This window comes from Pristis pectinata, chromosome 34 (genome assembly GCF_009764475.1).
Source record: "Pristis pectinata isolate sPriPec2 chromosome 34, sPriPec2.1.pri, whole genome shotgun sequence".
Classification (NCBI taxonomy): domain Eukaryota; kingdom Metazoa; phylum Chordata; class Chondrichthyes; order Rhinopristiformes; family Pristidae; genus Pristis; species Pristis pectinata.
In genome coordinates this window covers 9,680,097-9,697,574 of record NC_067438.1, presented here as the reverse complement: position 1 = coordinate 9,697,574, position 17,478 = coordinate 9,680,097, and the positions used below count along the sequence as shown (strand labels likewise).

At 48.0% G+C, this 17,478-nt stretch overlaps 1 protein-coding gene across 4 annotated transcripts in view; it reads left to right on the top strand.

Moving 5' to 3' along the window:
- The window catches only part of LOC127585776 (uncharacterized), a 41,421-nt gene extending 38,262 nt beyond the window's left edge, over nucleotides 1-3,159 (top strand). For all 4 annotated transcript variants that reach the window (XM_052043462.1, XM_052043461.1, XM_052043463.1 and 1 more), the window contains 2 exons: nucleotides 1,705-1,751; nucleotides 2,285-3,159. In XM_052043462.1, coding sequence (XP_051899422.1) covers nucleotides 1,705-1,751; nucleotides 2,285-2,362 — 125 coding nt within the window. In that variant the 3' untranslated portion in view covers nucleotides 2,363-3,159. The remainder of the gene's footprint in view (nucleotides 1-1,704; nucleotides 1,752-2,284) is intronic.
- Nucleotides 3,160-17,478: the final 14,319 nt, after the last annotated feature.

Genomic DNA, 17,478 nt, shown 5'->3' with positions numbered 1-17,478 from the left:
GGATGCCATCAGCCAGCTCGCCTTGGATCCCATGTGCATTAACCTGCTCTTCCCAGAGGAGCTCTGCCAACTTCCTGCTGCACTTGGTGCTAGGGAGCCCAGTGAAGAGGTACAAACTTCCCTGGACTACCTGGGTGAGGAATCCACCCTAAGATCCTTGGTGCAGGTTGTGGGGAGGGGGGTGGTGGGGTTGGTGTGTAAGGTTAGGTTACATCAACTCAGACCAGGAAACACTGGTGATGCCCAGCAGGTCAGACAGCCTCTGTGGAGATGCAAGTTGATTACTTCAGATTTCCAGCATCTGTGTCTTCTTTCTCTAAGGTTGGATACATCCTTATAAATGGATTGAGAAACAAATCCATTTAAATCTCAATATCATCTACTGCATTCGGTGCTCCGAGTGTGGCCTCCTCTACATTGGCGAGACCAAATATAGACTAGGTGACCGTTTCGCAGAACACCTGCGCTCTGTCCGTAACCGCGATCTGCATTTCCCTGTTGCCGGTCACTTCAACTCCCCCTCCCACACTATCACTGATATGTCAGTCCTCGGCCTCCTCCCCTGCCAGGAGAATTCCAAGCGCAAACTGGAGGAACAGCCCCTCATCTTCCATCTTGGAACCTTGCAGCCTAATGGCATGAACATTGAATTCTCCCACTTTAGGTAATTGCCACTCCCCTTCCCCACACTACCCCCCCCCCCCCCCCCCCCCCCCCCACCACCACCATCTTCCCTTTCCTAGCCCTTTTTTTCCTCTCCTTACCTTTGACCCATCCCCCGGTGGATCTGCACTCCCCTCCTCCCCCGCACCTGCCCGTCACTATCTCTTACCTGCATCTACCTATCACCCCACCTCCCCTCTTTTGTCCACCTATCACTGCTCTGCTCTTCCCTCCTATATATTGGGCTTCCCCTTTTCCTATCTGCAGTCCTGAAGAAGGGTCCTGACCCGAAACGTTGACCGCCTGCTTTTCTCCATGGATGCTGCCTGGCCTGCTGAGTTCCTCCAGCATCGTCGTGTTTTTCATGTGAATGGATTGGTTTGTTTCGATCGGGACTCTGTGAATTTGCTCAGTGGGATTGCATTGCACATTCTCAGGCCAAGGTTGCCACAGCGGAGAAGGTTAGGGGAAGTTGAGGGAGGGGAGGAGAGAGGTTGATGATAAAGTGAATGGGAATGAGACGGCAGACCTTGTCCTGGGGAAAGCCTCGGTCTCTGAAGACGAGGAATGAGAAGGCGGATTTCCTGATCCAGCTCCCTGTCCAGATTGGGAGCCTGTATCCAGACTCCGTGGTCTCCGAGCCCAGGAGTTTCCACCCAGTGATGGTCACAGGCCAGGGCAGCAGAATTTCCTGATTTGCTCCATGTGAAACACCTCGGGGGTCACTGTGGGACCCTGTGGGCAAAGTGACTCTTCCATTGATGGTTTAACCCTTTCCCACAGAACCAACTTCTGGTTGGGGAAGTTAACCAGAGATAACACCAGGGGCTGATGGTATCTGTGGTTAACTTCCCCAACCAGTTAACCAGAGATACCGTCAGCACCCGATATTCAAACTGGACTGTGAGGAAAGGATGGACTGAAACGGGTTAAAATGAAAGAGCAAATGAGAGTCAACTTTTTAGATGTTGGAACTGAGGCATAAATAATCTGACAATATTGTGTATCCATAATTTATAAAGGATATTTTGTTCATTATAGGTAGGCATAAGTCACATGCAGAATCATCTCCATTGAATAAAGAACAGGTAATTTTGATAATATAGATTCCTGCTGTTTTTTAGTGTTGTGTTCAAAGTATGGTTTAAAGAATTCTCTCTCTCTCGCTCTCTCTCTCGCTCTCTCTCTCGCTCTCTCTCTCTCGCTCTCGCTCTCGCTCTCTCTCTCTCTCGCGCTCTCGCTCTCTCTCGCTCTCGCTCGCTCTCGCTCTCGCTCTCGCTCTCTCTCGCTCTCTCTCTCTCTCTCTCTCTCTCTCTCTCTGTCACATGCACACACTCACTGAAATCTTCTGACCCATAACCTGACCCAGAGGGAACCTCTAGGGTAGCCTTCTGCAATTATGGTTGTTTATGTCATTACGATTTCTCTTCATGTTTCACTGCCTCCATGTCTGGATATTTGCTGTCCCTTCCAGTGGGTGCCTGATTCTGCAGATTGTGGCTGCTTTGGTCTTCTCCCTGTGCATCATTTGTTCTGTCCAACTTTCTGCGTCTGTGGTCTGTGTCTCCATGGTTTATGTGTGAAGGTTCGTCATCACGTAACAACTGCAATTTTTTTTCAGCTTCATGGAGAATTGCATGAGTCAGAAACCCTTGGACCAAGTCATAAGGCTGAACCCAAGTCACCCCAGCTGGTTTAGAACAGGCACGTTGGCCTTCATTTGCTGTCCTCACTGCAAGAGTAAATTTTCATGCCTTCTCTGTCACCCCACTGGAGCCTGGAAAACTCGGCGATGTGCAGTTGTAAATAAGCTTATCCTGGAGCGAATAGTATTGCACCCATTCTCTGTTATGGCTTGTGGAGAGAAATTCTCACATCGACAATCGAGCAGAACTTTCCTGACACTGACATTATTGGCCTTGGCTCCATGAAATGTTGAAGAATAAAAGGACAACCCTATCCACCCAGAGTTTACAGGGACTCATAGAGGTCTCTAAGGAGCAACGTCGACAGAGTGTGTGCCTCACCAAGGTCGTCCTGACCGACATCCTGTGGGCTGGAGTGAAGGAGGCCGAAGGCGACCTGACAAAATGATGAGAGGCACGGATAGGGTCGACGGTCCAAATCTCTTCTCCAGGGGTAGTGATGTCAGAAACAAGAAGTGGGAGGGAGAGGGTTTAAAAGGGATCTGGGGGTGGGGAAAGGTTTTCACACAGAGGGTGGTTGATATCCAGGACGTGCTGCCAGACGAAGCAGTGGAGCCAGATGCAATAACCAGATTTACAGAGCATCCAGCCAGACATCTGAATAGACAAGGTGCAGTAGGACAAAGACCCTATGGGATTAGTGCAGAGAGGTGCAGTGGTCAGCAGGGATGTGTGGCCATTTTGGCTGCTACTTGAACAGCTTATTCCATTTATTTAGTCTAATCCTGTGGACACCTTACCATCTTTTAACGCTGTTTAATTTAATGTTAATAAATTTTCCTCGCTTTTCCGTGTGTGATAATTCTTCAATGGGATTGTCTGCTCACCCTGTCAGGTGATGTCATGGGTGCCAGATCCAGGAGACACAAGGGCCTGCAGATGCTGGAATCTGGAGCAGAAAATCAAGGGGACTGAGGCAGGGTCACGACTTGAAATGTCGATCACCCCTTCACCTCCACAGATACCCCAGCAGTTCGTTTTTTTTTGCTGGGTCCGGGATCTCACCGAGCTGATTGGTCGGAGAATTGGGGGGGGGAGTCGACTGGGACGGGAAATCAGTGGGAAAGGGGAGATAGGGATGCGCGCACACAGATTTCTGAAGATTGATGGACAAATTGAGATGGTGAAAAGTTTTTGAGATCCTTGGATGTATTAGAAGCAAAGTTTTGGAATAACAAAGGTAGCATTCTGAAGCAGCTTATAATGCACATGAGGTCTCAGCTGCGATATTGTGTTCGGTTCTGTGCAGCTCAACTTGTGATGGATGTCAAGGCTTTAGAAGGGATGCAGAAGAGATTTACCAGAATTCTCCCGGGGATGAGGGACTTCGGTTCCAGGGAGAGAATGGACAATCTGGGGCTGTGCACTTGGTGGAGAGAGAGGATTAAAAAAAGTTATGAAACCTTGAAGGGTTTAGTCATTGAGTCAGACGGTATGGAAACAGGCCCTTTGGTCTAACTCATCCTGCCGAACAAGGTGCCGTCCCTACATGAGTCCCATCTGTCTGTGTTTGGCCCATAACCCCCTCAACCTTTCCTATGCATGTACTTGTTCAAATGTCTCTTAAATGTCTCCGACTCAACTACGTCCTCAGGCAGCTTATTCCATTCACCCAGCACCCTCTGCATGAGGAAGTTGCACCTCAGGTCCTTTTTAAATTTTTCTCCCTTCACCTTGAACCTATGCCCTCTAGTCTCTGAGTCCCTTTCCCTGGGAAAAAGACTGTGTGCATTCACTCTATCTATACCCCTCATGAATTTGTACACTTCTATAACGTCACCTCTCAGTCTCCTACGTTCTAAGGAATAAAGTCATGGCCTGGACAACCCCTCCCTGGGTAGTCAGTCCCCAGAGCCCTTGGTAAGATTTCAGAGTCCATTATAAAGGGTGAGGTTTCAGGCTACTTGGAAGCACGTGGCAAAATAGATTGAAGTCAGCTTGGTTTCCTTAAGGGGAGATCTTGCCTGACAAATCTGTTGGAATTCTTTGAGGAAGTAACAGGCAGGATACACAAGGAAGAGTCAGTGGATGTTGTTTACTTGGATTTTCATAAGGCCTTTGACGAGGTGCCGCACATGAGGCTGCTCAACAAGATAAGAGCCCGTGGTATTACATGTAAAGCACCAGCATGGATAGAAGATTGGCTGACTGGCAGAAGGCAAAGAGTGGGAATCAAGTGGGCCTTTTCTGGTTGGCTGCCGGTGACTAGTGGTGTTCCGCAGGGGTCAGTGTTGGGTCCGTTACTTTTCACATTACGTTAATGATCTGGATGGCAGAATTGATGGCTTTGTGGCCAAGTTTGCAGATGATGCAAAGATAGGTGGAGGGGCAGATAGTGCTCAGGAAGCAAGGAGTCTGCAGAAGGACATGGACAGTTTGGGAGAAGGGGCAAAGAAGTGGCAAATGGAATACAGCGTAGGGAAGTGTGTGGTTGTGCACTTTGGTAGAAGGAATAAAGGCGTAGTCTATTTTCTAAATGGGGAGTAAATTCAGAAATCAGAGGTGCAAAGGGACTTGAGAATCCTAGTACAGGATTCCCAAAAAGTTAACTTGCAGGTTGAGTTGGTTCTAATGAAGGCAAATGCGATGTTAGCATTCATTTCAAGAGGACTAGAATATAAAAGCAAAGATGTAATGCTGTGGCTTCATAAGATGTTGTTCAGACCACACTTGGAGTATTGTGAGCAGTTTTGGGCCCTATATCTAAGGAAGGATGTGCTGGCATTGGAGAGGGTCCAGAGGAGGTTTACGAGAATGATCCCAGGGAAGAAAGGGTTAATGCGTGAGGAGCATTTGATGGCTCTGGGCCTGTACTCCCTGGAGTTTAGAAGGATGAGGGGGGATCTTCTTGAAACCCACCGAATATTGAAAGGCCTGGATAGAGTGGATGTGGAGAGGATGTTTCCAGTAGTGGGAGAGTCTAGGACCAGAGGGCACAGCCTCAGAATAGAAGGGTGTCCCTTTAGAACAGAGATGAGAAGGAATTTCTTCAGCCAGAGGGTGGTGAATCTGTGGAATTCATTGCCACAGACGGCTGTGGAGGCCAAGTCATCGGGTATATTTAAGGCAGAGGTTGATAGGTTCTTGATTAGTAAGGGTTTCAAAGGTTATGGGGAGAAGGCAGGAGAACAGTGTTGAGAGGGAAAAACAAATCAGCCATGATCGAATGGCAGAGCAGACTCGATGGGCCGAGTGGCCAAATTCTGCTCCTATGTCTTATGGTCTAAATCTTCTGCACACTCTTTCCAGCTTAATGACATCTTTCCTGTAACAGCGTGACCAAAGCTGTCCACAATACTCCAAGTACAGCTGCACTGGCGTCTTGCACAACTGCAACATAATGCCCCAATTCCTGTACTTTTAATAGAATGAAAAGAGGGAAAATATTCCCCCTCACAGGGGTATCAGTGACTGCAAGCCGAGGGTTGAGGAAACTGGCAACAGCAGCAGAGATGACAGGAGGAGAAAACATTGGGAATGTTCCCTCCGATCTACGCTGCCCTTCCTGAACGAGTAGGGAACAGAATAACCTTCAAATGGTATTGAAATAAATACTTGACAAGGGGAAAGAGTGGGTGAAGCGGGTGACCAGAAAAATGTCACCAAGCACAATGAAAAGAATAAGTTTCATTTTTGTGGCCCCTTTCACAACTTCCCAAAGTACCTCAGATCCAATGAAGATTCTTTGGAAACCAGCAATATCCCATACATGGTAATATGACCAGATCATAAGATACATGAGCAGAATTAGGCCATTCAGCCCATCAAGCGCTCCGCCATTCAATCATGGCTGATTTTTTTTTCAACCCCATTCTCCCACCTTCTCCCCGTAGCCCTTAACCAATCAAGAACCTATCCATCTCTGCCTTAAATACACCCAGTGACTTGGCCTCCACAGCCCTCTTTTTGGCAATGAATTCCACAGATTCACCACCCTCTGGCTGAAGAAATTCCTCCTCACCTCACTTCCAAAGGGACGTCCCTTTATTCTGAGGCTGTGCCCTGAGATCCTGGACTCTCCCGCTGATGGAAACATCCTCTTCACGTCCACTCTATCCAGGCCTTTCAGTATCATCTGCTTTAGTGAAGTTGGTTCAGGGATAAAGATCAGCCAGTTTGACTCTCTTCCTTGAGGGAGCACCAATACATCTTGCTACAGAGTGTGGGCGAGGTGCACCTGGAGTACTGTGCACAGTTTTGACCCCATTATTTATGAAAAGATACACTAGTATTGGAGGAAGTGGAAGAGGTTACAAGGCTAATTCCTTGGATGAGAGTGTTGTCCTATCATGAATGTCTAAAGAAATTGGATCTGTGTTATTTAGAGTTTAGAAGAATGACCTTATTGAACTTTATGAGATCTGAAGGATGTTGGACAGGGTGATGTTGAGATGTTTCTACCAAGTCGAATGAGGGACATAGTATTTTTTATTTCAAAAATTAATTTTATTCATAATAAAATATATATACAATAAGAAAAAAAACCAGTGCAAAAACATTTTACATTCTTGTGCAAAATTTTCATTCTGAATGAGGAACACAGTTATAAGGGAAATTAAACCTGAGATGTTCGGAATTTGTTCTCGCAGAGGGTGGTGGATCTCTGGAATTCACTGCCCCAGAGGGTTGTGGAGGCTGGGTCACTGGGGGCTATTCAAAGAGGAGGCAGATAATTTTTTGAAAGATCAGGAAATTTAGGGCTATGTGATACTGTCAAAGAAGAGGGGCTGAGACCTGGGGGATATCAACCATAATCATATTCAATGGCGGGACAGGTTTAAGGGGCTGAGTGGCCTACTCCTGCTCCCATTTTCTTGTGTTCTCCTCCACTTGAAAGGTCAGACAGAGCCTTAGATGAACACCTCATCCAAGAGGCAGTCCCACCAACACTGCTCCAGTGGAACCACTCAGCCTGGACTTCGTGCTCAAGTCTCTGAAGTGAGACTCGAACCCACAACGTTCTGGCCCAGCAGTGAGTGTGTTACCCTCTGGGCCACAGGTGACGGGAGCCCCATCTGGCCTGTGTCATCGTGTGACCCTGTGAGACTGGTGCCTGTGAGAGGGTGGCTGATGCAGCAGGTCCCCACTCGTTCCCAGTGGAGAGCAGGAGGGGGTGGGGAGATATTCTGGTCTTGCTGTGGGGGAGAGTGAGCTGGCTGCAGTTTGTCAGTGAGTGAACACCAACCCTGTCGTCCAGGAATCCCTGCCAAACACCAGAAAGGTTCAAGCTCCAATCCCCTCCTCTGTCTAGCCTACATTACAACTTGGAAGGAGGCCATTCAGTCCATCAGCTCCATGATAGCTCCCTGCAAAGCAATTCCATCAGTTCCATTCCACTGTGTATTTTCCCTATAACCCTGCAGCTTATACTCTCCTACGTACCCCATCAACTCTCCTTTGATTCTGTTGCCAACTTACCTACACTCGGGGCTATTTACAGTCGCCATTCAACTGACAACTCTGTGATGTGGAAGGAAATTAAACTACCTGGGGAAACCCACACGGTCACAGGGAGAATGTGCAAACTCCACACAGACAGCACCGGAGGTCATTATCGAACAGGTCCCTCAGACTGAGGCAGCAACACTAACTGCAGCACCACCAGCTTCATTGTTTACACTCATGCATCATTACCCTTAGTTTACTCTCTGCTATTGCCAAGGGGCTTTATCAGTTTAATTAAGCGTTATTTGATCTTCAAAAATCCAACCTGTTTTTTTTATACATATTTTCTCTATTTAAACACGCACTTATCATTTTTAGTACAGACTTCAGTATCTTTCCTCTAACCGGCTCATTGTTCTTGGGTTTTATTCACCCCCCCCCTTCACGTATGTAGGAATAACATTGGCAGTCTCCACTGTCCTTTGGAAATACTCCTCCTTCAATGCAACTTGGTTGCATTTAACTTTGTAGATAATAAACGAATGCGCTGGTTACCTTCAGTATACATGGGTGTACCTCTTCTAGTCTTTCCAGTTTCTCAATCATTTTCCTGTGTTTTTTTCCAGAATGCACAATACCTGGCAATATTGCCTCTGTAACCTCTCCACGAACTATTTCTACAGCTTTATGCATTTCAATTTGAATGTGGCAAACCTTTCTTTACTGATCATGAAATGTTTTTCTTGCATTCCTTTGCTCTGTGACTTTATCTGAACTCTGGCCATCCCCACCCTGCCCATTTCTTCGTTCCTTCTTTTTAATTTGTCCTTGCTTTTCTTTTGCTCTTTCATTTTCGGTCTACTCTATGTAATTTCCAGCAGTTCCTTTCTTATGTCTGTCCCCCAAGTTATTTAATTCCTGTTTACTACCATAGTTCATGAAAATTTACAAAGAGAAATACAAATACTGGAAATCTGAAATAAAAACAGGGAATTCTGGTAAAAACTCAGCAGTTCAGGCAGCATCTGTGGAAAGAGAAACAAGCTCCCCCCCCCAAAAAAAATAGACTTTATTCATGGTAAAAACATATGTACAAAAGGAAGAAACGGTGCAAAAAACCTTTACGTTCTTGGTCAGTACATTACATAGTGAAAGCTTTAAAGAGAAAAAAAAAACCACAAACAAACATAGCACCATTGCCATCACATAGCGCGCCCCCCCCCGCCCCCCGATGTGATACCCCTTTCATTGTCCAAGGGGCTTCCCCCACCTAACTCCCACCCCTCCATGTGAGGTAGTGGAAGGAGCCCAGGGGAATAAGTGTCCAAGATTTTCTCTTCAGAGAGACTGACGTGTTTCCAACACTGCAGATTGCCTGGGTGCACTTGGTCCAAGGAAGGATCTTTGTTTCCCATTCTGCTGAAGGGAAGGCTGGAGACCTCACCTCCTCAGCCAGGAGATGGAAGTCTAGAACTACAGTGCACCTGACTTGTTGAATAACCCATTACCCCCCCTCCAGTGGGTGGGGGGAGAACTCACCCTGGGCAAGGTTCTCTATTATTGATTATATGGAAAAGGTACATATTTAGAATTAAAATAAAAACCCTCCCTGTGTTCAGCCACACTGAGACCAATCCCCGGTCACGTGTCGGGCCCAGGCTGAAGCTGACCCGTGTCACTGTGTTGTTCCACCGCGCTGAGGATCACACCCGTGTCATATGACGTGTCCCGCCCGGAGACGGGCCCCCCGTCACGTGCTCTGTTCCTCTGGCCGGGACGTGTCGATGGTGACGGGGGTGGGGTTGAAATCCGGGGCAATAAACAATGTTCTGTGTTTACTTTCTGCCTGTGTGTTGGGAGGATGTGGGCAGGGGAGATATGCGGGGTGGGGCTTGGTATCAATGCAAACAGGCAGGCCAAGCTTCTTATTACAGGCAGACCAAGGGTATAAATGCCTTTTGAAAATTAGCTTTTTATAATTATTAATTTTATTCATAATAAAAGAAACTATATACAATAATAAAACAGTTCAAACCTTTACATTCGTGTACAGTTCCATTCTTAGTGTTACCTTATATATTAAAAAAAACAGCACCGCTGCCACTCGTGTGGCTCCCTGGGGGTGATACCCCCAACCATATTTACAACATTTGAGAGGCTTCCTCGCCTGACCCCACCCCTCCCTCTCTTGTGGCAGAAGAACCCTAAACTGTTGTCCTTCCTTTTGAAGCGACAGCAGAGTACAGGCGTTACAAACATAAGTTAACATGAACTTAAATTAACAAATATTGTTTGCACGACAAAAACAAACATAATGACACATCTTAGTGCATGTGCCAATAATAAACCGCAGGGAATCAAGTGATACGGGCCAAGTAGGATTAGTTTGAATTGGCATCATGGTTGGCAGAGACATGGTGGGCTGAGGGGCTTGTGCTCTGCTCTTCTCAGACGCTGAGTCCATGCTGTCAGCCACTCATTTACACCAGTCATATTCCATTTTATTCTCCCCTCATCCCCCCACTTAATTGCTGGCAGACTGACCCCATGTAGCCAGATCCTGAAACCCCAGTGAGTAGTCCCACAACATCTGCTCATGTAACATGCACCAATTTGCTGAGGTGAGTGGAGTCACTTGTGCTTTATGTTGATGTTCCGTTGTCACCACGGCACAAATACTTATATTTTCTTTTCCCGCCGGGGGAGTGATTGGCTTCCCTGGTTCATCAGTTTCACTGGATCCCAAATTCAATGTTGATCCCCGCAAGAATGAAATTGTTTGGACTTGCGCCGGCAACAATCTCTCCTTTTGGATCACGTCCCTGATTTTCACACAGTGAAACCAAGTGAACAGTTCAAATCCCGCTTGTGGTTCACTTCTTCTAATTGCGCAGATGATGTCAATTAGAAGTCAGTGATCAAGCAGATAACACCTTTACTATAGATGCACAAGAGCAGAACATAATACATTTGTGAGTGGTTTTGCTTGTGTGTGAAGCAGTATGTGAACCATTCACCAGGCCAGGGTGTGCAGTAACTGCAGCAAGCTGGACATGTGGCATCACAGAGCAATGCTCGCATCTTTAGAAACTGCAGGCAGGAAGGCCACCAGACTGAGGACAGTAAGGTGGCCACGTGTTACAATCTATGTGGGGAAGCTAGCCATCCTACAGGGCCTGCCACAAGTGCTCCTAAAGTAATTCACAGGCTAAAATAGGGGGAGCTGCCAGAAAGCTCTAAGAACGACACCTCTCCTCTACTGAGAGTGAGGCCTGGGTAAAAGGAAAGAAGATCCAGCTATCTCAAGCTGAATGCCCCAGGAGATGGAGAGGATTGAAGAGGAGGCTGCAGAGGAACAAGCAGGGTAACAGCAGGTAGTGAAGAGGGAAGAAAGTGCAGAAAGCACCTTCCAAAAAGCCAAGTAACCTCAGACAACAGCAAGATGAATGGGGAAGAAGCCACAGATGTCTCGGATGTCAGCAGCCTCTCCTTGTTCGAGGATGGAGCCTCACTGGCAAATCAATTTTGCGGGCAGAGTGACAGAATGGAAGTGCTGGAAAGAAGAAGAACCTACCAGGAACCTGTGATGGAGGTAATCAGCCCAGTGACCCCCAGCTCTGGGTGACGGCGAGCAGTATTGTATACAAGCCACCCCAGCACCACAAGACAAGAGTACTGACACAGTCCAGAAACAGATAGAGATGGTTGTTCTTCCCTCAGCAACACTGCAGGGAACCCACAGCCTGGGGAGATCAGAGCCTGTACCTCAGCCCAGAACAGGGCAGTGGTTGTCTTATCTCTGGCTGCTTATTTTGCTGTGGGTCACCAGCATTGAAGTCAATGAGGTGGTTGGAGGGTGTCTCTTTGTGGCACATGTAAGGTACAGAAATGCCCTGCCCAGAAGGACCAATGACTGGCTGTCCTCCAGCAGCTCCCACCACTGCTGAGGGAGGGGGCAGTGAAGCTCGGTGCAGAAAGTTGTTAAAACCCTAGGAGCTGATCATGTATATCCTCTGGGTATCATCTTCAAAGTTTTACATATTCCAGAATGGCTCCTGCAGATTGAACGGAGGCAAAAATGACCCATTTCAGAAGTGCAATAGAAAATAGGGAAGTACTGATTTGGGAAAATGTATCTATGCAGTATTAAGCTAGTTAGAAAATAAGCAGAATCAGCATGGGATTCACAAAAGAGAAATGAGATGTATCCAGCAGAGGAGGTACCATTGGATGAGGTGTATAAAGTCCCAGACAGATCAGTGAACAAGATTACAGCTCCTGGGATTGGGGTACTATGAGTGAGGATTAACAAATGATGTTAAAAAAGATCTTTGTTTTCTCTCTGTTAAATAACTCTCAAATGTACTCAAACTAAAGGAATGGGCATTTATTACAGAAATGTTAATGTTCTTCATTCAGAGGACTGCAAGTATTTGGAATTCGCTATTTATTGCATGAAGCACTGCGACATTTCTGGATATTAAAGGCACCAAGTGATGCGGGGGCGACACGAACATCAGGGTCGAGATCTGAACTGTGCTGTTCCCCTCTCGATCAGTCCCAATTCAGTTTGCTTTCAGTTTCACACTTCAGTTTCCATTTCAGGCTGAACCCCGCCCTGGGTTCAATGTTCAGCGTTTCCAGCTGCGGTCGGTGTCTCTCTCGCCCTCTGCCAGTCTCCGGGTCCCGGTCCCGGTGGGTGCGGGGTCCCGGTGCCGGGAAGCTCAGACTCCGGGAAGGTCCTCAGTGACTGAAGCTTCGGCTCCCGCTCGGCGCTCGGACATGTTGTCGCTCGTTCTCCTGTTCGCGCTTCGTGTGTTGAACGCGGAAGGTGAGGAGCGGGGACCGGTTCAACGGGGGGGGGGGGGGGGACCGGGAGGCGGGGGTTCACCCGGGGGGGGGACCGGGACGCGGGGGTTCACCGGGGTGGGGGGGGACCGGGACGCGGGGGATTAACCGGGTGGTGGGGGGGGGGACCGGGAGGCGGGGGTTCACCCGGGGGGGGGGGAACGGACGGGGAGGGGGTTCACCCGGGGGGGGGAACCGGGAGGCGGGGGTTCACCCGGGGGGGGGAACCGGGAGGCGGGGGTTCACCCGGGGGGGGGAACCGGGAGGCGGGGGTTCACCCGGGGGGGGGAACCGGGAGGCGGGGGTTCACCCGGGGGGGGGAAACCGGGAGTTCACCCGGGGGGGGGGAACCGGGAGCGGGGGTTCACCCGGGGGGGGGGACCGGGACGCGGGGGTTCACACCCGCGACCGGACGGGACGTTCCCGGGTCCGGCGCTCGGAACCGCGGCCTCGCCCGCCGACAAAATGGCGCCTGAAGTCCTCGGCCCAGTGCGCATGCTCCAGGGCCCGACAGGTCACATGACGGGGGGGGTTGTTGCCGCGTCTGAGTCCGTCGCTGACCGGTCACGTGTCCTCAGGAGGTTCGCGACCGTCTGAGCGGTGGGAATGGGCGACTTCAGTTGCTGTTGCCTGATGTCCCGGTCAATGTGTCCTGCCCCTCTCTGTGTCCTCCTTCACCCACACCCTCAGCTCCCACCCACCCTGTTGCCATCTGCACAACTAACTATGGTATTTTTTTGAAAATAAACTTTATTCGTAATAAAAGACAAACTATATACAGTTGTAAAACAGTGCAAACCTTTACATTCTGGTGCAGATCATTCACTAGTGTTACCTTTTTATATAGAAAACAGCACCGATGCCACACGTGTGGCTCCCTGGAAGCTACCCGGTCCTGTATTTACAATATTTAGGGGCTTTCTCCCTGTCCCCGCCCCTCCTCCAGTGGCAGCAGAAGAACCTTAAACTGTAGTCCTTCCCCACCGAGCCTTTTGCGTTGGCTGCGCCCAGCTTCAGTGCGTCCCTCAGCACGTACTCCTGCAGCCTGGAATGTGCCAGCCGGCAGCATTCCCTACGGACATCTTGCAGTGCTGGGAGACCAACAAGTTTCTGTATTGTTTATTATTGTCACTTCACCGAGGTACAATGAAAAACTTGCCTTGCAAACCGATCATACAGGTCAATTCATTACACAGTGCAGTTACATTGAGTTAGTACAGAGTGCATTGATGATGTAGTACAGGTAAAAACAGTAACTACAGAGTAAAGTGTCACAGCTACAGAGAAAGTGCAGTGCAATAAGGTGCAAGGTCAACAAGGTAGATCATGAGGTCAGAGTCCATCTTATCACATAAGGGAACCATTCAATAGTCTTATCACAGTGGGATAGAAGCTGTCCTTAAGTCTGGTGGTACGTGCCCTCAGGCTCCTGTATCTTCTACCCGATGGAAGAGAGAGAGAAGAGGGAATGTCCCGGGTGGGTGGGGTCTTTGATTATGCCGGCTGCTTCACCAAGGCAGCGAGAGGTAAAGACAGAATCCAAGGAGGGGAGGCTGGTGTCCGTGATGCGCTGGGCTGTGTCCACAACTGTCTCTGCAGTTTCTTGCGATCCTGGGCAGAGCAGTTGCCTTACCAAGCCGTGATGCATCCAATAAAATGCTTTCTATGGTGCATCGGTAAAAGTTGGTGAGAGTCAAAGGGGACAAAACCAAATTTCTTTAGCCTCCTGAGGAAGTAGAGGCGCTGGTGAGCTTTCTTGGCTGTGGCATCTACATGATTTGACCAGGACAGGCTGTTGGTGATGTTCACTCCCAGGAACTTGAAGCTCTCAACCCTCTCGACCTCAGCACCATTGATGTAGACAGGTGCATGTACACCGCCCCCTTTCCTGAATTCAATGACTAGCTCTTTTGTTGTGTTGACATTGAGGGAAAGGTTGTTGTCATGGCACCATTCCACTAAGCTCTCTATCTCCTTCCTGTATCCTGACTCATCACTGTTTGAGATACGGCCTACAACGGGGGTATCATCTGCAAACTTGTAGATGGAGTTAGAGCAGAAGCTGGCCACACAGTCAGGAATGTATAGGGAGTAGAGTAGAGGGCTGAGGACGCAGCCTGTGGGGCACCAGTGTTGAGAATAGTCGTGCCGGAGGTATTGCTGCCTATCCTCACTGATTGCGGTCTGTTGGTTTAGAAAGTCAAGGATCCAGTTACAGAGCAGGAGGTGTTGAGTCCTAGGTCTTGGAGTTTGGTGACAAGCTTACTTGGGATTATTGTATTGAAGGCAGAGCTGTAGTCAATAAACAATAGTCTAATGTATGTGTCTTTACTGTCCAGATGCTCCAGAGCTGAGTGTAGTGCCAGGGAGATGGCATCCGCTGTAGGCCTGTTTCGGCGATAGGCGAATTGCAATGGGTCCAGGTTGTCTGGGAGGCTGGAGCTGATGCGTGTCATGATCAACCTCTCAAAGCACTTCATGATGGTGGACGTCAGAGCCACTGGTCGGTAGTCATTGAGTCATGTTACCTTGCTTGAAGACCTGACTATTTCCGGCATTGCAGTATTTTATTTTTAAATGGTTAGTGAGGTCAGAAAGCAGACCAAGGAGTCGCAAAGGGACCGATATTTTTGAACTGCTGACAGGAGGGGGAGATGTGCCTGGTGGAATTTTGTTGGAGCTGGTGGAAATTGTGAAGGATGTGGAGACGAGTTGGGTGGAAGATGAGGAACAGGATACTTCTGGTAGCTGCCACCTTCATGGGTCAAGTAACATTACTGTGGTTGTTTGGGACCGGTGGCATTCCCTGGGTTGTTTCCTCAGCAATGATTGCACGGGTAGGACATGGAGACCCACTTGTTTTCATGCCAGAGTTGGTGACAGACACTCAGTTCCTTCATGTATGATGGCTGTGGAATTGTGAACAGGGATTATTCTTGTGGATTTTCCAGGAGTAGGTGTGGCCGTCCTGTACTGTTGCCAGTCCTGAGAAAAGGAGAGTAATAGTGCTCGTATTACCAAGCAGAGAAGAAGGTGCCTGTCAGGGATTGAAAACAAGGTGAACATCAGAAGCCAATGCCCAGTCCTCCAGTTGTTTACCACTCTTTTTTCCCCTACGATACGTGATGGTGGCTGTTAAAATTGCCAATGCAATGGATGGATGGTTCGCATTTGTTTGAACAAATTGTAGAATAAGTGAGATTTGGGAGGATAAACTAGATTGACTTCCCTGGAGGGTAGTGAATCTCTGAAATTCTCTGTCCAGAGGGTGGTGGGGCCCAGGTCATTAGATATATTTGAGGCGGAGATGGATAAATATTTGAAAGATCGAGGAATTGAGGGTTATGAGGAAATAGTCGCTCAAACATAACCTCTACCTTGCAGTGTGATCACTTTTTAAGTGATTGTAATAGATTCGGAGCTGATTTGGCTGGTATGAGGGAAGCTTTGAGAGGAAATCGGTCTAGATAAGTTGGATAAATACAGGTGAAGGAGAGATGTGGGGAAATTTACGGTGGGGATCATAGACTAGAAGTGGGTTGGGAAGTCATTCGAGCAAGTGAACGGTTGGTGAGCAGAGGGCCATTCTCCAAGATCTCACATATGGTGTCTGTAAAATATTCTTTCTTTTGCACCCTTCCTTGCCCAAATCTATTTGTTAGCCATCAGATTTCTTATTCCACAGCCATTATACTTGCAGCAATGTTGGTTCTACTCCCAGCCCTACCTTCCTGCTGGGTTGTGAGGGCTTGCTAGATGTTGGTAGAGGTGTTACAAGGTCATGTCATTGCACCATCTTGTAAGTTAAACCAGCAAAGGATTCAATATTTTTATTTGATGATGTTTTAAAGGCAGCTTAATCAAAAGCCAACTTTCCAAATTTGATACTGGGAAATAGGACAAATATCTCTGTCATTCATTTTCATGACAACAACCAGCGTTTTTCCTTTTGTTAAGACAGCCCATTTTTTTGTGAAACATTCTGAACAATTCTTCTGTATCACTTGCTTGCCCCAAGTGTGGATGAAATGGTGGAACATTTGGGACATTTTGAGTGCTTTTTCTCAATTTCTTACTTTCATTTTTTTGCTCAACTTTCTGCCTATTCCTAGAAGCTCTGCCGGAGTGGCCTTTTAAACCACATCTGCAAGAACTTTCTTATCTGAAGCAGTATTCAGACAGGAGGGCAGCAATGACGAAAGTGAGGCAGTAGGGCCTGAAAAATTGACAGTCCATTTCCCTCCATAGATGTTGCCTGACCCGCTGAGTTCCTTCAGCTTTTTGTGTGTTGCTCAGCATTCAGGCAGTGAACGTTTCCCTCCACAGCAATTGTTTTAAATTTGTAAAATAATATTGGGTTTTAAGACATAGAACATTGCAGCACAGCACAGGCACTTTGGCCCACAATGTTGTGCTGACATCTTATCCTGCTCTAAGATCTATCTCACCCTTCCCTCCCACACAGCCCCCCCCCCCCCCCCCCCCCACCCCCCCCCCCCCCCCCCCCATTTCTCATCACTCATATGTCTATCTAAGAGTCTCTTAAATGTCCCCAGTATATTTGTCCCAACAACCTCTGCTGGCAGTGTGTTCCACACACCCACCACTCTCTGTGTACCAAAAAACTTACCACTGACATCCCCCTTATATCTTCCTCCAATCACCTTAAAATATACCCCTTTGTGTTAACCATTGTCGCCCTGGGAAAAGTCTCTGAATGTTCACTTGATCTATGCCTCTTATCATCTTCTACACCTCTATTAGATCACCTCTCATCCTCCTCCTCTCCAAAGAGAAAAGCAGAAGCTCACTCAACCTATTCTCATAAGACATTCTCTCCAATCCAAGCAACATCCTGGTAAATCTCCTCTGCACC